The sequence below is a fragment of the Akebia trifoliata genome, chromosome 8 (genome assembly GCF_017979445.1).
Source record: "Akebia trifoliata isolate Shusen 1 chromosome 8, ASM1797944v1, whole genome shotgun sequence".
NCBI classification, from domain to species: Eukaryota; Viridiplantae; Streptophyta; class Magnoliopsida; order Ranunculales; family Lardizabalaceae; genus Akebia; species Akebia trifoliata.
The window spans coordinates 4,170,165-4,191,403 of record NC_141382.1 but is presented as its reverse complement, the minus strand read 5'-3'; the positions used below and the strand labels follow the sequence as shown (position 1 = coordinate 4,191,403).

At 34.0% G+C, this 21,239-nt stretch overlaps 3 protein-coding genes across 5 annotated transcripts; 1 reads left to right on the top strand and 2 right to left on the bottom strand.

The window, feature by feature from the left end:
• Window positions 1-270: 270 nt before the first annotated feature.
• On the top strand, window positions 271-3,034 carry LOC147395577 (uncharacterized). The gene is made up of 5 exons (XM_086451306.1): window positions 271-407; window positions 525-633; window positions 913-1,203; window positions 2,693-2,741; window positions 2,826-3,034. The coding sequence occupies exons 2-5, from the start codon at window positions 552-554 to the stop codon at window positions 2,920-2,922; spliced, it is 519 nt and encodes a 172-aa protein (XP_086307432.1). The 5' UTR covers window positions 271-407; window positions 525-551; the 3' UTR covers window positions 2,923-3,034.
• Window positions 3,035-3,958: 924 nt separating this feature from the next.
• On the bottom strand, window positions 3,959-8,779 carry LOC147395576 (replication factor C subunit 3-like). 3 transcript variants are annotated; one of them, XR_015180761.1, is made up of 5 exons: window positions 8,456-8,779; window positions 7,694-7,765; window positions 5,130-5,289; window positions 4,619-5,004; window positions 3,959-4,480 (listed from the first exon to the last, which is right to left on the bottom strand). XR_015180761.1 is itself a non-coding variant. In XM_086451307.1 (5 exons), exons 3-5 carry the CDS (start codon window positions 4,940-4,942, stop codon window positions 4,477-4,479), a joined length of 252 nt encoding a protein of 83 aa, XP_086307433.1. In that variant the 5' UTR covers window positions 4,943-5,004; window positions 5,130-5,289; window positions 8,456-8,778; the 3' UTR covers window positions 3,959-4,476. The 3 variants fall into 3 exon arrangements, 1 of the variants encoding a protein (XP_086307433.1); XM_086451307.1 differs by lacking the exon at window positions 7,694-7,765 and having other exon boundaries at window positions 4,619-4,714; window positions 4,791-5,004; window positions 8,456-8,778; XR_015180762.1 differs by lacking the exons at window positions 7,694-7,765; window positions 8,456-8,779 and adding an exon at window positions 6,559-7,678.
• Window positions 8,780-12,479: 3,700 nt separating this feature from the next.
• LOC147395575 (glycosylinositol phosphorylceramide mannosyl transferase 1-like) lies at window positions 12,480-19,878 on the bottom strand. Its single transcript, XM_086450991.1, has 5 exons — window positions 19,342-19,878; window positions 16,764-17,160; window positions 15,081-15,244; window positions 14,890-14,960; window positions 12,480-12,932 (listed from the first exon to the last, which is right to left on the bottom strand). Exons 1-5 carry the CDS (start codon window positions 19,536-19,538, stop codon window positions 12,772-12,774), a joined length of 990 nt encoding a protein of 329 aa, XP_086307117.1. The 5' UTR covers window positions 19,539-19,878; the 3' UTR covers window positions 12,480-12,771.
• Between the last annotated feature and the right edge of the window lie 1,361 nt (window positions 19,879-21,239).

Below are 21,239 nucleotides of genomic sequence, written 5' to 3'. Positions count from 1 at the left end.
TAAAACGATGAAATTTCGTTATTTACAACTACCTCCCCGATTACAAAATAAAAAATAAAAACTAAAAACGAAATTTCAGCCTCAGCTGAAACTTCGTCTTCTTCGCAAATTTCAAACGAAATTTCAGCCAAAATCTGAGAGAAATCTTCTTGTGTTCATCGCGATTGAACGAAATTTCAGATCGACCGACTTGCTTGCTAAACAAAATCGAAAGAAACGAAGACGAAAGAAAATCAAAACGAACGAAAACTCGTCTTCTTCGTTTCTGCCCTCTCTTCTCTTTCTCTTTACAGCGCTTCTTCCTCATCTCTATTCCCTTTCTCTCTCTCTCTCTCTCTCTCTCTCTCTCTCTCTCTCTAGAACAGACAACGACTCACACAAACGAAGAGCTCGACAGAAACCCTAAGGTAACAAATCACAAACCCTTGTTTTTTAATTTTTTTTGCACTTTTATTTGTTTAATAATTATTTTTTTTTTGCTGAGTATCTCCATCTTCGTCTTCTTCTTCTTCTTCGGTTTTTAGTGTGTTGTTGGGTCGAAGTTAGTATGTATGCTAACAGGAGATACAGTCAACAAATCTGAGGAACATATATGGAAGCACATAAATGGGAAAAGATTTCTCAATAAATTAGGTTAGTATCACCCACTCTGTTAATCTGATTCTTACCCATATTTTAATTTGTATCGACGACGAAATTCAATAATTTTGAAATGCCCTTTATTATTCTCATAATGATTTTATCCTGCATTGTGAATTTCATTGCTTCACAGTGCACCTAAATCCTCAATAATACATGAAGTGGTTTGTAAAAAAAAAGTATATTTTTTTCTTCTTTAAATTTGGAGAATACCCATTACATTTACATATATCAATGTTAGTTTGTCATTCAAATTTGAAATTTGTTTAACAGAACAAAAGGAAGCTGAAAAGTTAACGTCAAATGGAACTGTACTAGAAAAGGAGGAAGATAAACCACGCAAGTTGTCAAAGATGAGTGGTAATGGTAAGAAAAAGGATCGAAAGAATCATGTTGAGAAAGATGATTCGAAAAAAACTAAGCCCCTGGATAATAGTGGTGATTTAGAAGAACTTGACTTCTGGATTCCTCCTATGGGGAGCCGTTGGGACTTCGATGATGGGCAAGATCGATGGGGTTCTGGTACGGATTCAGGGCAGGAATCTGATGATGACGACAAAATAGGTAAGGGTGTTAATGCTTTTTGTTTATGAAAATTTTCTGAGTTTTTAAAACTTGGTCCTTAACATGATTAGGGAGAGAAATCACTATTTCATTTTTATTTTTGACAATAGACTTTTGCTTCTCAATAACATATACTATCTATTGTTATACAATTAGCGATTACGAATTATATAAAATGCTTATATCCTATGTAAGAAGGGGACTCCATTTACAATAATTTTCCATGTTGGATATTGACACATGCCAACACACTTAATGAAAAGAATATTTGATTTCTAAAAAAAATTGTTTCAACTATTTTCTAGAGCAAGAGAGAGTCTTCGCTCTAGTGTATGATGACTGAAGAGGAGATTTGAATTCCTATCGCCTTCTTGCTTGCTTTCTTGTTTGTGTATGCTCCTTCTTTCAAAAGAAACTAGCTTCATGTCTGCTTGCCTATTGTAGGAGAAGGCAAGTCAAGATGGTTGCACGGTTTGCTTTAATGTTTGGTGCTATTGCTTATTTTGATAAATAACTATTACTTAAATATTGTTTATATGATTGTAATGTACATCGACTTTTCTAAATACATTTTTCTTCGTTTGAATTCCCCAATTCCTCCATTTTTATTTTCCCAGCTTCAAATTTTTTATCAAAAGGACAAAATGGACAAAACAACCTTTTATTGAATAAACTACAATAACATGTCAAAATTTGTATGTTTTGGAGATCATATTTGTGTAGATGGTACAATATGGCTTGACATATGGGTACCACAAATATGCCCAACTAGGTATCTTATCCTATCTCTTGGCACTCTCTCTCTCTCTCTCTCGCTGTAAGCCTTCCTACAAACTGTTGTGATGTAATAATTTTCCATGGATATGGGGTGCCTATTTAGGCTTTCCTTAGAAACTAACTGTTAGCTAAACCCATGGATACAGGGTGCCTATCAGGTGTCACCATGACCTAATTTAATTAGGATGGCAACATTTTTGTATGTTCATTTTGTGTATACCCTGGCTCTCAACAGTTTTTGATTAAAGGGCATATTTGTCTTTTTGCACAATGCATATTGATAAATAAGGAGTCTTGGACATGATGACTGGTGGGGTAATCGAACTCAGGAGATTTGGTTCTTGAGGCATGGTCCTCGCCATCTCACCAACCCCTTGATGGTTCTTGCTTCTCTCATTCCCTACGATGTAATGGCGAATGAACGACCATCAACTTGAATTTTTTTCTTTTTACAAATATAAAAATTTTATTGATAAAGGAAGGATAAAGGAGGCCAAGGTGGCTCGCAAAACAAGAACTATTGACTTGATATATGCAGTTGTTGGGGCCAACTCACTTGCCTTAAGCATGACTCATTACGCATGTGCACAAGTCCATTTTTAGAATACCGAGTTCTCAAGATATTTTTTATTTTGAGATGGAAAGCAAGTCATATTTTATGGTCATGTTATAGATAAAGTGATTTAATCTTTGATTTGTTTTTAATGATCAGATGGAGCAGATGAAGAGAATGGTGAGGAGTCTGCAGAGCTTAGTATGCGGTATGTGTTTCCATTCTGTCTTGCTTTCCCAATTTTTTACGTCATATGCCCATGTTCTCCCCTCACGAATGTTTTGATCTGCAGAACAAAGCGCATGTCCATAGAAATTGGACCTAGCAGCTTTGCCTCGAGGAAGAAGAAGAGCAAGACCGACTCCATAGGAGATTCAAGCACTACTTGAGATTCAAGGAGGGTGGTTATTGTAGAAAAGAAAAATTGAAGTTCCTCAATATGTTTATGGGTTAAAGCACTTTTCACTGATATTATTTATCTTTTTTTGTTTTATCTTCTAATTGGTACTATTGCAAAATTCATGAACCATACTCTTTTTTAACTTATCTAAGGGATCGTCAAATTCATTTTTTTCTTGATTGTCAAAAATTCAAATTAATTAATCATGCTTGGTCCTATTATTGTCTAATAAACTTGCCCTTAATATGATTAGTAAATGCAACTTCGCATATGTAGTGTCTGACATAATTGATCTAAGAGCAACTCTTGAAATTGGTGCATCTTCATTTTGAAGCCTTCAAAACCACTTTTGAACTCCAAACCATTCACGTCTCTAAAGGGAAAAAAAGATACAATAAGAAATCTGATAAGTTTATGGAGCCAAGGGTTTTAAAAATATCTCTGGACTCTATATATGAAGTTGTGCTCAGTGATATAAAGCCCCAGTCTTCAAAATAAAATTCCATCTCTAAATTTAGAGTTTTCAAGTTTAGTTGGAGTTGCTCTAATGAACTCAAATTAGATTCAACCCAGTTCCTCTCTTTCCTTCTTTCATACTCTTCTCTTCTTTGAATTTTCATACTTTTATCTTCTTTTAGGAGTAACAATTTTTTAATATAAGCAAAATTTTATTTAAAAAAAAGAGACAAAACTAACAATCCCAATCCTCAGCAAAATTAACTACAAAATCGTCAAAAACTAACAATCCCAATCCTCGGAATACTAATTATGTGCTGGTATGAGAATGTTCAATTTCTTGCTTAGTTCACGTTATTAACTGTGCTTCTCTTTGAAGTAAGAGATGATGGTGATGAACATATAGAAAATAAAAGGGAAGAAAATGATGGCATTTCTATTGAAGGACATGGGTTTTGTATGTTATTGAATGGGTCACTTTCTCAACAAACAAAAAAGATGAGAGAATTACAACTCAGACCACATTGAACTTGATCCAATGTTCACCTTTAGTTACCCTTGCACCTGACTTGCTTCAGATTTATGATCCACTCAACATGACCATTAATATCAACTGAATTCCAAAGTACAAAATACAAACAAGCTGATTAGTTTAACCATGACGATACATAAATCACAAATGAGAAACATTTTAGACAATGACTTCACGGCCTAAAGAATATAAGTACAACACAAATGGAAGTTTGGACTTAATGGAAAACGCTCCAACTATGGTTCTAAGCTGATATAGGAAAAGCTTGAACTACCACACATCTGTAATTGCAACACAGATGCCAAGTATCTCATGTCAGAATAAACATGCATCAACCCCCTAAAAAGCCTATCATCTCTCTATCATATTTACAAAAGTTTAAAACCCCTACAACTTCATCAATTTTTTTATTGCTGAGAACTTCACGGTCTGATATTGCAGAGCCACCAGACTTAGTCCCCTTGGCGACAGTAAGCTTTGATATCGACCCACTCGTTCCCCACCCAATCCATGGAACTCCTTATATCCCTTCTTTGGAAAGTTGAGAACCTATCCTCACCTGACATTAAAGAGAAAAAGATGATTATTTTGGATTCATCAAGTTTATTACCTTTTCTACATGTTTGATGAAACAAGATGCAACCTGTGTCTAACTTTTCCTCCATAATAATTTTTTTACGTTGAGTCAGAAGCTAACCTTTTGGGTGATGGATCAGCTAGAATCTCAGCAGCAAGTTCCGTCAGCACCTCTTCCCAGCCTAGCGGAATTGGTTGCTCATCAACAGAAGGATAGCTACATTGGTTATTTCAACTCAAGTAAGGGGAAAAACAAAATTGGAAATTCACATATCTTCTCTTGCAGTTCTTACTTGTGTGATTTGCATGCTTCAAGTGCCATGATTGCTTTCCTCAAGTTCTGCTTTGACTTGGTTGCAATCTTAGCAGCAAAGCTCATGGGTAGATCAAAATTCTCCTTTCTTGCGAACTCAAACTTGGTTGCAATCTTAGCAGCAAAGCTCATGGATAGCTACATTGCCACTGATGCAGAAACCTCAGAAGGCCTAAATTCCAAGAATTCAATCCCTATATTTCCCATCAAACAATATAACAGATCTCAAATTCACCACTTAAAAAGAGACATAGTGAGATAGACCTTTAATTGTGTTTAAGATGAGTTTAATGGATTGAGGAAAAAAGCTTCGAATGACCTTTGAATAGAAATGGACTCCTCAGCCTTAGCTAATGCCTCTTCACTGTGGTGAACTTGTTGAAAAGAGGAGCTATTAGAATCAGATATAGTGTCATCATCACAATGGACAGAACAAACATAAATGCCCAGAGATATATGGCTAAGTACGGACCTCCTTTCTGCAGAAATGAAATTCAATATTAGTGCCATTCAATTGCAGGATGAGCATCCCACAGGAATTCAAATATAGAAACTCGATGAAGACAAAAGCTGTAAACGCTACAGATTTAGAGTTAAAGCAAAAAAAACTTCCTCCAATAGTAAAGTAAACAGAAGTAAAAAGTATGTGTTATCTAAAACAAAAAGGACAATGTCTGCACATACCGATATAAGAACTTCCAATCAAGCCCAGATTTGGCCTATTTCTAGTAAGTGACGTTGGAAATATTAAAACCTATTCTGATTGACAGTGAAATCAGTAATTAATACAACAAACCAACCCTCACTATCTACATATCCATTCATCAAAACCTCATCAGATCTTCAATCTTCAAACCAATCACATTCCCTCCTTACCAAATAATAACCCATAGTGGAAGAACACAAAACTAATTCATATTTTCCAACATCAACAACCAATACAAACTTTCAAGAAATATAAAGCTATAATCTAAGAAACCAACCATTGATGGCGTGGACAGTGGTCATGAGGCCTTCAACAATGCCAATTCTGAAAGGCAATGAAGATAAACAATTGATGAAATTGTTGGAAGAACTTGCAATTCATGCACCGAAGGTTTATTAGCCTGATCTCTTTGTCAGATCTTCATTGACTCTTCTTGTGTGCAATATAAGCCAAGCCACGACACTGATTTATGTCTGTTTCAAATTGAGTTTATTGACCTATATAGAAGGCCATAACATAACAGATGAAAACACTAGGCCACTTTATTATACTGCACTATCTACATCCTTGAAGTGAAGAAAGGATTTAAATACAAAATATTTTTTTTCCTCTTTCAACATGTTACTATAGATAATAAGGTGACTACCAGTTTACAGAACCAGAGAATCAGTTTACTATCGTTCGGACAACAATCATATCGACTCACATCTCTACAAATCAACTTAATGGTGTTAAACAGAAATGAAAAGGCAGTAAAGAGAAAGAAGAATGCAATAATAATACCTGAAAACTGAACTCAACTAGGGAAAGTAGAGAATCAATTTCTCTTCAAAGAAGCTCTTCAGTAGTGTTTAGCGGTAAAAAAAAAGAAGCAACCTTAATACATTTATTTAAAGCGAAACAAAGAATATCAACCTTCAGGCAGAGCAAAAGGATGTTTCAAATGGGCTCAAGAGACATAAAATTATTTCCCGTTGCTGGTAGGTCTTAGTAAAGCATAGTTCCATAACATGGTTAACTATATGGATATGCAGCTTCTTACCATTCCCCACGAACATCAGTAACCCGAACCAAACAACTTCAGAGAACCCGAACCAAGCGAACCAAACAAAATAATAGTCGGAACTCCTCGAATGGGCTGTTTCCCTTGATAATAACCATTAAGGAAACATGATTTTAAGAACAATGCACAAAGAGCTTCTCTCAATTATCATATTGAGACCCCACAAAACTCAAAGCAGATAATAAAATAGAATTATCTCTAAGTCGTTTGTGTGGTGTGGTGGGCACACATTTCTTTATAGAATTATATAAGTATTTGTCCATCTTTAGGTCGTTTGCTCGATTTCGATATTAAGTTCAATTATTGGTAGATAAACTGATTTAAAATGTAATTGAGATTCTATTAGCATTGCTCCACAATATAGGTCAACTCCATGATTTGGTAACTCAACCAAAATTACCCCTCACTACACCTCTACGGCCACAATAACTCTAACTAGCTACTATTTCCATATCCCACAACAATGAAAAGGTTAGCTAGATGAGCCTTGAAACTTGACAAAGTAATGAACCAAGCTAGACTACACCTCTCAACAAGATATAGGATGGACAAGACACAAACGGAGAGGTGTTTCAAGTTGGATTGGGTACTTTGACCCAAAGCCATTGCAAGTTAGATAGGTTGCTGAACTCACAAGGCTGCCAGACTGACCAACCTTTGTAATTCTGAGCTGATTTGGAAGGGGGGCATTCTAGGCAAGGTGAATCAGGTGTCCATTGCGGCAAAAATATGGTGGCGCATCAAACAATATGATGGATATCACACCCATGATAACAAAACTGGTGTATAACTCCCATGACAACGGAATGGAGGAGGAAGGAGATTGACACGTGCCTCAATCTCATGGTCTCAAGAACCACTCATTTAAGAAACCAGAAAAACTACTATTTCTGTTTTTCCATAAAACTTCTTATTAAATATTATCTATAAGAATAAAGAGAATGGATGACAACATGTTGTGCTAAGTTGCATGGATATAGGTATGGGTGCTTGATTGTGACATGAGTAAAGATGTTAGAACTGCATTTTGGCCAAAGCATGTGCAAAATAACAATCACAGTTCTACAAAGACAACCAATAGATCAAAAAAATTCATTGCAGAAAAAGGACTTACAAGTACTGCAAATTTCTAAGATGAATAAGTTGTGGAAACAGTTGACCAGATAAAACAACATTTCCAAGCTCACTGAGACAAGATTAAAGCCCAATTACAATTTGAAACAAAAAAGGAATGTGACCAAAAAATTAATTGATCATTAAATCATTAATAAGCTTAGGAGCAAAAGAAGACATTCTTCTAACTATGTTAGGTATACTATTTTTTTGGTGTATAATTTTTTAGGAGTTCCTAGTTAGGTGGGAGCAAATTTGTTGTCTTGAATCCCCTTATTTCATTTTCTCTGTATTGTTTCTTTTGCCAGTCTTCTTGACGACCTTATTGAAATGATATTTTACTTATTAAAAAAAAAAAAAAAGCCATTGTAGCTAATTAAAAATCTCTTAATTATTGTTGTAGCACAAACGTTTCAATACTGATTTAGATCAGAACTACACAGGATTACCGATCCAAAACTAGATTTGCAAATTCCATTTCTGTTTAAGAACTAGATCTTGAATCATAAACAATAAAGATCGAAAAACGAGTATAAACATTAACCTAGACTATAAACTAGGTACCACTACTTCAAATTGACACACTGTTAACATCTGTGGGCTTTTCAAGAAATCTTAAATGTAAGTCACCACCCAACAACACACTAAAAACCGAAGAAGAAGAAGAAGACGAAGATGGAGATGGAGATACTCAGCAAAAAAAAAATATTAAACAAATAAAAGTGCAAAAAAAATTAAAAAACAAGGGTTTGTGATTTGTTACCTTAGGGTTTCTGTCGAGCTCTTCGTTTGTGTGAGTCATCGTCTGTTCTAGAGAGAGAGAGAGAGAGAGAGAGAGAGAGAGAGGGAATAGAGATGAGGAAGAAGCGCTGTAAAGAGAAAGAGAAGAGAGGGCAGAAACGAAGAAGACGAGTTTTCGTTCGTTTTGATTTTCTTTTGTCTTCGTTTCTTTCGATTTTTTTTAGCAAGCAAGTCGGTCGATCTGAAATTTCGTTCAATCGCGATGAACACAAGAAGATTTCTCTCAGATTTTGGCTGAAATTTCGTTTGAAATTTGCGAAGAAGACGAAGTTTCAGTTGAGGCTGAAATTTCGTTTTTAGTTTTTATTTTTTATTTTGTAATCGGGGAGGTAGTTGTAAATAACGAAATTTTATCGTTTTAAAAATGGGTCGCGATCTAGACCGTAGATTTAACGAATATCGAACGGCTGAAATGGTGAGTCGCGATGTGAGTCGCAATGTGAGTCTTAGGAACGCGACCCTTTAAATAATACCTTTTGAAAATCAATGATTACCCAAGGTATGGCAAAAAATATTATAATCATTTAAGCTCAATAGAAGGGACAAATTAAAATTATCTCGGTTTAAAATTCATATCTCATACAATTCAAATCTACTTTTAACAAATTACCTTAAATCGGAATGAAGACATTAGGGCCCTGTTTTTTTTAGTTTTAGGAGTCGATTTTTTTTGCTTTTAAGCCAAAAAAATCAAATAAATAATGTTCATTTGGGCTTTTTTTTATTCTAGTGAATTTCAATTGAGTCCAAAAGTAGCTCCTACAAGAAGTCGCTCAAGAAGGACTTCTTCAAATGATTTTTGTAGGAAGCTAAAAACGTAAAACGGTTCAAATGTAGTTACCAAAATACATTTCATCTTTAATCAAATTTTCAACCAAACTTAACTTTAAAAAATGAAATGAGATTACTAAAATACCCTTCATCTTTATCAAAATACCTTTCATTTTTACCAAAATACCCTTCATCTTTAATCAAATTTTCAATCAATCTTAACCTTAAAAAATAAATGGGAATTACCAAAATACCCTTCATCTTTACCAAAATATATTTCATCTTCCAAAATATCCGTCATCTTTGCCAACTACTAAAATACCCTTCATTTTTGTTAAAATATCATTCATCTTTAATCAAAATTTTAACTAGACTTAACCTTTAAAAAAAAAAGGAATTACCAAAATACCTTTCATCTTAATCAAATTTTCAACTAAACTTAACCTTAAAAATAAAAAAGAATTAACAAAATACCCTTCATCTTTAATCAAATTTCCAATTAAGCATAATCTTAAAATATAAAATGGAATTACCAAAATACCCTTCATCTTTACTACCAAGATCAAAAGCAATTCATCATCACTACTTTATTACCAAAACAATCTTCATATTTATGTAGATGTTGGATTGTGTATTATGTAGTTATTTTATTTATCATATGTTCATTTTTAAGAGGATATGCTATCAAAATTTCAATAGAATTATAAAATTTATAAATTTATTAAATTAAAAATAATTATTTTTAGAATTTTTTAATATAAATTTATTGTATTTATATTTAGTGTAATTATATATTTTATTATAGTATTCTGCTCATTTTTTGTGCATTATGAGTGCATTATCAACATTAAAGGTATTTTGGTAATTTTACCAGAATCCAATAATAAAAAGTTATCAAACGAATATCAATTTCTGACTTATGTGCGTCTGTAACGAACAAGCTTATGTTGGATGTGGCTTTTCAAACTCTGGGCTTCTACTTCTTCCAATAGCCAACTTCTAGAACTGGAGCTGACTTCTGTAAAGAACAGACCTTAAGACTCACTTAAGAAAGATATCTATTTGCAAGAAGTATGATGCTTTCTTTCTTGGTGAAAAACATGAAAGATAGTTACCACACATAACCAGATTTGGTATCAGATTAGATTGACCGTCAACTTTCAAAATTTGCAACCGATTCATTTTTTATTGAAATGCAACAAACCATACCTTATTGAAAAGCTCCAGTAGAGTAGGTTTCGGCAAGGAAGGAAAAAAACTTTCTTTAAACCGTTTATATTCAAAACGTTTTATGAGAACACAACATGTGAAGGAATAACTAGATTCATGATTTATTTCCACACATTTGAGCATTTTTTTATTTTTATTTTTTGTTTTGGTGGCACAACAAGATCTATGTATTGGCATTTGTGAGGGTTGGGCGAAATATTCATGAGTATTCAATGTAATGCATGCGGCAAAATCCAAGAATACTATGATGGAATGGACCAAAACAAGTTCATTAAACATTATGAAGTACACATTTTCATCATTTTGTGGGCTAAGCCCGTAAGTGTTCTGTCCATTAAATGGGTTACAACAGGAGATCACGGCCCAATATAACAGCCCACAAGGTTGTGGTCAACCAGTGGACTTGAAGACAATTTCATAGCAAGACCGTGAGAGCAACATGTAGGAAAGAAGAATTGTTTATTTGGAAGAGATATATTAATCATTTTTATAATCTATCACAGCTGTCCCATCGTATAACTTTTTTTTTTTTTTTGAAGATCAAATGAGCAATCGTTTAGATTTTTAAATTTATATTTGTAGGGAGTGTCCTCAAAAGAAAGGAAGAAAAAAAAAAAAAAAAGACCCAAGTCTGGGTTTCTTGCTTTCGATTGCACATCCATTTATACATTTGAGATGATTTTGAAAATATTATTGTAAGATAAAATATGATAAGGAAATACTTTGGACGACGCAGCATATTTGATATATTCCCTCAATTATTCAAGGTATAGTCATTGAGCCGGGTTTAGGATTAAGCTGACAATGGGAACGTCAGAAAATTAGATTTAAAAAAATGACCATTGCTATAGGTAGCTACCACAGAATGTTGAACATTCTGATACCACACCCAATCATTTAGCGCGCACACAGAATAAGAATGGAAATTTTATCTAAAAACTTGCCACATGTTATGCTACGTGACACGAATAAGGTCATTTTTTAATGTGGGTATTTCAAGAGGAAAAACAATTAGATGGACAATTTATGATTGCACAGCCCTGATATAACACAGTGTACCCTGACAAATCTTGGGAATGGGACTAGTCCATCCCGACTTCACCAAAGTTTCCTAATGTACAATTAAGCAAGTCAAGATACCACCCAGTTTCAAACAAATTTCTCTATAGCAAGCAAACCCGTCTCTAGTTTTACTATTGAGCCGAACCTTTGTGTTGGTTTTACCTTCATTCCAAAATTTAGAAATCGTGAACCTCTTCAAAAATTAGAAATTGAATAATTTTATGATTTTTCAAGAGCGGTATTTCAAAACAGGAGTGGTACTCTATGTAGAAACTTCCCACCATTGGATTAACATCACTGAACATCCTTGGGATGAGTTCAGGGCAACAGAACTTGAGCCAGTTGGATCTTATCTCTATGTTTGGGGGCCGCCCAATAAGTAAGGGCACAACCATCTCAATCGACATGAAACCATTAGATACAGGCACAATGACATCAGGGAGAAAGACAACTAATTCCAAATATTTGTCTACTCTCATTTGTAAAAATGCCAATTGCCTTCGTAAAACAACTAATAATTCTATTAATTATAAGCAATGAATGCCAATACCCATTGGATCGAGGACTATAACATTTTTTTGGCCAGGCAATTGATTCGCCTTTCCCCTACTCGTGCTTGGCTGAAGCTGAACAACCTGATAATGCTTGTCAGAGACCAAATTTAGAACTCTAAGACCTAGAAATGAGACCGACACAATTACAGTTACACTTAGTATTTCTATACAGTTACACTTTGATAATTAGCATCTCCATATTATTCTACTTTCTATATCTTGATTGATGTAATATCTATAAATACTCTATTAGGGTTCATGTGACAATCAATCAAAGAATCATCAATAAACTATTCTATCATACACTTAGAACTCATGATAGTGAAGCTGGGTGCTAAAAAAAAATCTGCTAAAATAAGTAAGGTATAATTCTGAAACAATGAGCATTCTTATTAAAAGATATCTAAGATGAAAATGCACACTACCCATACATCTCCTATTATAATTGAGGGTGTAGTGGGGATTACAATGTTGAAGTACAATAAAGTTATTGATCTCAACAATGCTAGACTAGCTAAAACTAAGCAACACAAATAATATGAAAGATTGAATAGAACTCCGGGTATGATACAAGTTGGCGATAGATAAGAATGGAATAGCTCGGTTAAATCATAGAAAGGGAGTGAAAGAAACCATATAAATAAGTGTAGAAAATCCAACATCACCAAAACCAGATGTTGCGGCTATCAACAGCCTTCACAGAAGTTGATACCAGAGGCATGCGCTTGAACTCTGCAACAAACTTGTTAACACATTGTGATCTTCGATCACTGTGACCTCCTAAGCTACTGATTCCAGTTGAGCCAATCTCGAAAATCTTACCTACAATGAAAAGTGGGAAACATACATTTAGCCTCCTGAACATTATAAGTTCATTCTTTAACAGGCTTAAGGTCCTTTTAAATTTAGATATTAGATTTCCAGCTTCGGCACATGTTTGGTTCAGGACTCATTCAGGTAGAACTAGTCTTTGGTGGTCATTCAGATAGCCCACCTAAATCAAAGTCTGTCAGTTAAAGAATGAAGGGTGCTTTCTTCCCAAGTGATCTAGGCAAAGCACCTGAGTCATGTTCACTTAAGAATCTATCAAGTTATTTACAAAATATGGAGATGTAAGGTACATATTGAAATATGTTGAAAATCCTCAATTCCATGTGACTTGACTAGAAATTTAACCAATAGTTACTTTTGTACATATTACATTGGAAATCACTGTTCATTTTGTGAAACATTTGAAAGAACAAATACCTTCCAAACAAATTAATAAATTTTCAGGTATGAAATGCAAGATTCAGATAAAAATATTTCGGTGACAAAATATTCTAACCGAAATATTGTCTTTAAAAAATTATTTAGTTTTTTTAAAATAAAACATTCATTAATAGGAATGAATTATGTGTTATGTTTATAACTTGTATTTTGCTGGCAAAAGGACTGTACATCCACCCACCTGAGCGTAGCCTCCGACCTGAATTTTAGGGTCAACTTTTTTATCCAATTTTGTAATTATCGTCCCTAGGGGAAAACTGTGTCCTTGGTGGCAAAAGGGACTGTCCACCAACTGCCGTGGACGTAGGCAAAGATAAACCATATAAATTTTGTGGTTCCCTGCTTTCTTGATTGTTTCTTATTTATTTCAATGCATACATCACTAGTCTCGGGCTCCATGCTCACATTATGATTGGTTAAGTTCCTATACATCATTTTGTTTTGTGGCATTCTAGGCACACTAACACAGATATATAAGCAGGCACATAACCGTTCAAGTTCTATTTAGCTGTGGATGTAATGGTAAGTTATTTGAATACATTTAAAAAATTAAAAATATGTAATAAATTATTTCATTCATTTAACTATGTATTTTACATATTAAGGTGTCTATAGTTAATACGAAACGATTGTTGTTGACAAGCTCTTGTACACATGCACTAGGATGTAACAGAATGATATTGATCATATTTTCACACTTCATATGATTATTTATTGTAGTTTCAAGACTTACAAATGTGTTCTCATACTTCTTTTTTTCTCATGGGTAAGCTGGACTTGAACCCACAACCTCAAAGTTCCTTTGCAATGTGTCAAGAACTGGGCTATGGGTCTAAACCCTACATTCCTTTACGAGACAGGCAATGTGTTCTCATACTTACTTTCTCATTTCCTACCATTTCATTGAAAATTCCCTCAATATTTCATCATTTTCATGAAAATTGAATAAAACTGCCGCAATAATCCAAATATTTCATTTTTGGCACGGGTATGTAGAGAAATGCTATAAATCTTCATTTTCACACTCAATTGGCCATGGGGTTGTTCATTGTAATTTCATGATTTAGAAATGCGTTTTCATGTTTGTTTTATCATTTTCTATCATTTTAATGAAAATTTCCACCATTGCCATAAAAATCATATTAATTTCCCACTATCCAAATATGTACATTTCCAGACTGACCCAAATAGACATTGAAACTGAAATTTACTATCTTTTCCTTGGATATCTTCTAATAAGAGGAAACTAATTTAGGAGCCACTAGTGAATGGAGACAGAATCCCCTGTTCAACAGGTCCAGCCTTCATAATTTACCATTAACAAAATCAACCCAAGCAGATGACCCAAACCAATAAAACATGTCAGATTCTTTTTAATGACCATTGACCATGGAAAATATGGCAACACATCCAGAGAATGAGAAGGCAACTTTTTTTTAATAACAAAAAATACAAATTAGGACAGGTATCATATGTAGAGAATAGAAATCAAAGGATCTGAGTCATTTACCTTTCACCCATATAGGAGGGGCATTTGTTGAATTTGCAACAAGGAAAGACATTGCAATATCTTCACAGTTCCTGATACATAGATTACAAGATTTAGTGGAGTATTAAACATAAGCAGCTTAGTTGACAAATAATAGGAAGAAAATCACTAACTATTTCACAGTGAAAATAAAATTTGTGATGAATCAGAACCTGTTCTTGGTTATATAATCTCGTATAGATGATGGCATGTGGTGAGTGTACAAATCAAGATATTTCTTGTGGAAAAATGCAGCCTTCGAAAGCACCATACTGTATGTACCCATCCACCAAACAGACCACCAGCCGCCATAAGAGTATTGGTCCATGCTGCCTTTCTGCAAAGATGGAGCTCGCCATATTTAGCATAAAAACATTTCACGAATTAATATTTCTCCATATAAAGGATAGCAGGTACAAAGATTCTTCATACTGATGTTCAAAAATTATGATTTCACTCATAAATTTGTACTTGAATCCCTCATTTGATTCAATAGAGTCAATAATTGCTTATTCTACAATACATCAGTCTACATTGACTAGGAGAGACTGCTTTGTATAATTTCAGGCATCAGGATAGTAGCTTGACCCTACTCACATCAATTTCATTGAATAATGAAACATTTAGCAAGTCTTGAATATTAGGAAGGGTGTGAAGTGAAACAGACATAAACTCCATATAACAGATCCAACTAAGGTTACACATTCTACGTGAAAATGAGGAAGACCCAAAATAATGCCATGTAAATACAAATCATAATTATCCAGAGAACAAGCTAAATGTGGCTGACAAAGAGAGGCACGCAGGCAAGGGCGGAGCTCAATTTTTTAGACACCCCTCCACATTATGGTGAATAAATGAGATACCCCCTTATGTTTTCAAACGGATGACATGTCCCCCTTTGACCTTGTTGCTCCCCTGTGTTTTCAAACTGATGACACGCCCCTTTGACCTTGTTCTTCTTTTCTAGACTAACAAGAAATAACCTAAATACTTTTATTTTCAACCTATTACCAAAAATCCTTAATTTTTCTTCCTAAAACCAGTCATTTTCAAGATCTTCAACCTATATAGTGAATTAATTTTAGTCTATTCAACCTCATCTTCAATCCATCATTCTGAACCTCGCAATACCCCGTTGTAGAAAATCATATAATTTTGTATAAAAAAATCTCATCATCTTCTACTTTGAAAATGTGTAGGTTGAAGTAGATAAATATTAAGGTTGAAGACTAAATTTACCCAAGAGGTTGAAGATGATAGTTTTGGGAAGAGAAATCAAAGGATTTTTGGTTTCAGGTTGAAGATAATGGTATTGAGGTCAATTTGCATTAGTCCATTTGAGAAGACCAGGGTCTAGGGGCATGTAGGCATTTTGGTGAATATTTTAGACAAACCTATATATGTTTTTAAACTGATGGCATTGCCCCCTTGACTCTCATAGACTAATGAAAATTGCTTTTTTTTTTATTTATTTAAATATATATAAAAATAATAAAATTAAAAAAGCCCTTTTCTTCAACCTCTAGCCAAAAAACCCTTGAATTTTCTCCCACAACCCGTCATATTCAAACTCTTCAACCTTACCAGTCAGTTAACCATATTCAAAAAAAAATCCTGACTCCACCACTGCCCACAAGGGCATTGGTGTTTAGGCAATGATACTTTATTTGCAAGACTGTTGTATATGGTACCACTATTCTTACTTTTAACTGATACATGAACTATACACAGGGGTATATGAATCTGGATAAAACTATGAATGGTGATGACCAAATAAAATGAAAAGGTACAAACAAATAAAATGTTATGAAGCAACAGGAAAATTTAAAAGAAATAGACAAAAAAAGGCATACCGATTGATCCACCCAATGAATACGGGGAACAAATCCCACCATGGTATCACTGGCACTCTGCCAAACACTAAAAGCGAACTCTACTGAAGTGCAAGGAAATATAACATCGTCATCAATCGAAAAGATTGCATCTGTCTTCAAATCCTTAGTTTCCTTGAATCTGTTATTCAAACTGTCTTCCTTATTCAAGTCAAACTTCAGCTCAATGGCTCTACCATCTCTAGAGTTTGACAGTACAGTGTGTAGTAAGAAGCGTTGAAGAGAATCTGATGGGGGATCTGGTTCACTCCACACAATATGTATAGAATCAAGCCCGGCACATGAAGTATAATGAGAAATCGACTGCTTCAAAAGATCATATCTCTTCCATGTGTTAATCAAGATGGTGTATCCTTTCCTGCATACAAAGATTAAATTGGCTACTAAGAATGAGAAGCACGAATTAGTGTCCTATAAACACATAAAACTAACTAAAATCTACCCTCTTTTTCTGTGAAGATAAGTATAGTCATGGCTTCCAACCAACCTTTCACTGATTTTTTTTATTCAAAAACCACTATATTGATGCAAGTAATTTAAATTAAAAAAATAGTGTTTATTAGTTCAAATCCAGTACCTCTTCTTTAGATTATTAAAGACATTTTATTTAAGAAAATTGGAAAGAGAATTAGGGATAGTGTTCCCAACATACAAAATTGTATATTTACACTGTCTGATAATCATGTATTTACAAAGGAGAATTATATATTTACACTCTCATGATCATCGTTACAGCCACTGATAATTTGATAATATTGGTGAGTTCCAACTTCCAAGTACTTCATAATCTCATAGAACACCAATAGACCAATATAATTGAATCATTTTATGTTAAATTAATGAAAAATATTCAATCCTTTCCCAAGTGCGCAATCATCTGTCTCATTAAAATCTTTTACATAGATGGGATAGAACGACATTGCTAAGGTCCTGTATCTTTTATTGCTCCCACACAGATCAGAATTGCCTAGAGAACAACTGCTAGAGTTGATTTTACTTCTCCCAACTTCTAAGTTACTTCTGACATAGATTTCATAAAGAGTGGAGTTCCACCCATTTCAAAGTTTGAAAACCTTGTGTTCTAAAAATTCTTCAATATAAAGTTCCACTTAGGTAAATCTAATTCTAGCTTTGTCAAGCTTTTGTTTTTGTAAATAGATGCAACTATTTCTTTCCTTCCAAACTCCATAGAAGGCAAAAAAGAATATTTTCCAACTAGTCTGTCCCCTGAGGTCAGTTATGAACCCTAAGAAGTAAATGCATTCCTTTGTCAAGCTTTTCGATTTCTTTCTTTTCGAACTCCATAGTAAAATGTGTTCAAGAACATTTTAAAAGGATTATGACCCCTTAGGCTACCAATTCGCAAAAATTCACTCATCTATTTTTTTTTTCTTTTTTAAATAAAGGATACATAAAAAGTGCAGTGTAGTCGGTAGAAAGTGAAGAGGCTATGAAAAACACTAGCTAGTTTATGGCAAACAAATTAATTGAATTTTCCATTGGCTTCCATACATAAAAGCACACACGTAAGATGAATTATGTATAATCCATAACCGGCACTAAGTCATAAAAGACCTATAACTTTGAATTATTTGACCTCCAAACTTCTCCAAAAAAATCTTTAAGGGTAGCAAACCTTGAAAAAAGCATCAAAGCTAGTCAACATTTAGCTCACTTTCCCAAAGCCATACATCTTCCAAGAGCCTCAACGTATCCCTCCTTGGCCATCTTTTTACCTAATAGCCTTTTGAAAATCTTGTACACTTGCTAACCATTGTTTGAACCATCAAAATCATAACTCAAAAGAGACCTTTTACAACGGCATCACTATGTTACCAAGAAACCATCAAACTTGGAACGAATCAACCCTCTTCGCAGAACGCTAAGCTCTAATCCCATACTACTAGGAAGCCAAGAAACTTGGAAATCTCTACTCATTGCCTAAAAACTGCAATTTGGACTTACAAATTAGCTTCCTCGTCAAAGCTTCTCTAGTCTATTATTGTCTACATGCCGGGATCTTGGAAAAACTAAGGATGTGATCTTGGCAATAGTGATTGTTCCATCAATTAGAAGAACATTCTTACATAAATTTGTTTCCTTTCACACTCTAGAATCTAGATTTTGATCGAAATTTGCTTCCCAATGAAGACTATGAGGTCGAATCCAATCCACATAAATATGAAAACAGTTTCAGAATCCTATAAACAGATTCAAGAACTAATTGAAGCTAATCCAATCCACATAAATATGAAAACAGTTTCAGATTCCTATAAACAGATTCAGGAACTAATTGAAGCTAATCCAATCCACATAAATAAGTGTCAAAAAAAAAAACAAATTTTCATCTCTGAGTATCCACTTTTCCAAGAAAATTTCCAAGATCCAAGATCTAGGGTTTCCAAATGGAAAATTTTCCAGCAATTGCACTACAATCAATTTAAAAAATTATTCAAAAATCTTAAAAAGGAAAAACAAAAAACAAATTATATCTGATCTAAATTCCTAAATATTTCAAATAAACAAGATTCCCTCAAACCTGGGAGGTGAGAATCCATGAAAAGAGGATTGGTGGTGTCTCCATCCCATAAATGATGCTGCGCGACCAGCTATAATGAAGAGCACGAACACGATACAGCAGAAGAGAACCATTTTGATCCTAACAGATCCAACGGTGGAGATTCCGAGCTGACGGAATCTCTGAAGAATCCTACGGTTAATTAAGCTCCCTCTCATCCCAACCCAGCTGCAATGATTCGGCTCAGAAGCAGAGCATGTTTCAGGAATGAGTCGACTCAGGTTCGACTTCTCTCGTCGGTCCCATTACAGAAGCTCGAACCGAAGAGGTAAGGAGTTAGTTGTTAGATGTCCTCCCGGGAGGACGTTAAGAGGAGAGACGTGGAAAGGAAGATCACTGATGATGCGTCAAACGAAAAATTACGGAACTGCTCGCAGTAGTTATGGTTGGTGAGATCAAGATAGCCATTCCTGTCACCGCTGTTTGACCATTGTATCTGAATCCTGAATTTTTTTTTTTTTTTTAATGGATCGATCGACGAGAGGGGGCAAACTGCAAAGAAAGAAGGAAAGATGCCGATCTGCTTCGTGCCTTCGTTTCGGGAAAGTTATCTGCTGTTTTATAGTAGAGGAGTACATTATAAATGCACTAACCTCCAAATGCCACGTGGAATGCTTTTTATTATTATTATTATTATTATTATTTATATATCTACTGTTGGTCCACATGTGCGTCCACCTGAAAAGTGTCACTATTCATTAAACATGATTTCCTTACTAATCTTGTAAGATTTCAAATAAGGATGGTATTGCTTTGTCCGCATAGATTATTTGATTGACGATCAACAAAATATCATTTTAGATTTCATGAAAAAATTCAGATTCAAAAATAAATAAATTAATTTAAGTTTGATCTAAGATGTTGAAATTGGATGATTAATGAATCTCAAAATTGTCAAATTTTAAAATTAAGAATCGTTATAGTCTGACTTATCCAATTGGCATACTCAATCAACTCCCCTATTGAAGATCTATTATTCTTGAACATGTCACATGATTGTCAATTGAGTATGTCACATGGGTAAGTTAGATTATCACCGTTTCTAAAATTAAGATTCAATGATAAAAAATAATGATTTTTTTATAATAATAATAAATAAAAATCTCAAAGGTCTTAGTAAGATTTAAAACGTTACTAAGTTAGTCAAGATAGTCTAACTTTAACGTCATTGGTTCTTGACGAACAACCACTTCGCTGTATCGGGTGTATTGTTTAAAGATGCAGGGGTGTTTGAGGAAGATATTATAGAAAAGCAGGATATTTAAAGTTGACACTTTTGGCGTATAACGTGACGAGCACACAAATATGAATTTGTGGGCGTGACTTTGCAGGCACTATCACAAAATTTTGTTAAAGCCTTCTTTCTTGACTGAACTTTAGAAGCTGAGAACATGGTCTCTTAAGTTTTTGTGAATATTTCAAATAACTCTTCTTTACCGTAGTCTTTTTTTTTTTTTTTTTAATACCCCTCGTCATCATTGTCATAGTAATTGGCATCAACGTCAAGAAAAATCAAGGATTTTTATGTCAATTTTATCTATAAAACAAAATCGGGCGTCTATATCTCTCCATATGTTGGTCTTTATCTCGTCTGTAAAGAGAAGTTGAGATTTAATCACAACATGAATTTCAACGAAAATCTTCAATTTTATTATTTTTTGAATTTTGTTAAAGTGCATTAAATACACTTTGGGATCTGATTTTTGTATCGAATTTTCTCTAAAAAAATTTGTTTTTTTCCAAAAATACAAAGAGTGCAATTTGGTCCGATTCAAATTGAGAGCTTTGAATTGGTTTGGTTCAATTTATAATGAACTTTAATTCGATTCCTTATATTAATAAAATTATAAATAAATAAT

Bases quoted from the DNA above. Each gene is read 5' to 3' on its own strand.
- LOC147395575 (XM_086450991.1), bottom strand. From the start codon at position 19,538: ATGAGAGGGAGCTTAATTAACCGTAGGATTCTTCAGAGATTCCGTCAG. The intron at 17,161-19,341 runs GTTTGAGGGAAT...CTTTGTATGCAG, and splicing joins CATGGATTCTCACCTCCCAG to GAAAGGATACACCATCTTGA. The intron at 14,961-15,080 runs GTTCTGATTCAT...TCTATGTATCAG, and splicing joins GATTATATAACCAAGAACAG to GAACTGTGAAGATATTGCAA.
- LOC147395577 (XM_086451306.1), top strand. From the start codon at position 552: ATGCTAACAGGAGATACAGTCAACAAATCTGAGGAACATATATGGAAG. The intron at 1,204-2,692 runs GTAAGGGTGTTA...TTTAATGATCAG, and splicing joins TGATGATGACGACAAAATAG to ATGGAGCAGATGAAGAGAAT. The intron at 2,742-2,825 runs GTATGTGTTTCC...TTTGATCTGCAG, and splicing joins TCTGCAGAGCTTAGTATGCG to AACAAAGCGCATGTCCATAG.
- LOC147395576 (XM_086451307.1), bottom strand. From the start codon at position 4,942: ATGAGCTTTGCTGCTAAGATTGCAACCAAGTTTGAGTTCGCAAGAAAG. The intron at 4,715-4,790 runs GTAAGAACTGCA...TAACCAATGTAG, and splicing joins GAAGCATGCAAATCACACAA to CTATCCTTCTGTTGATGAGC.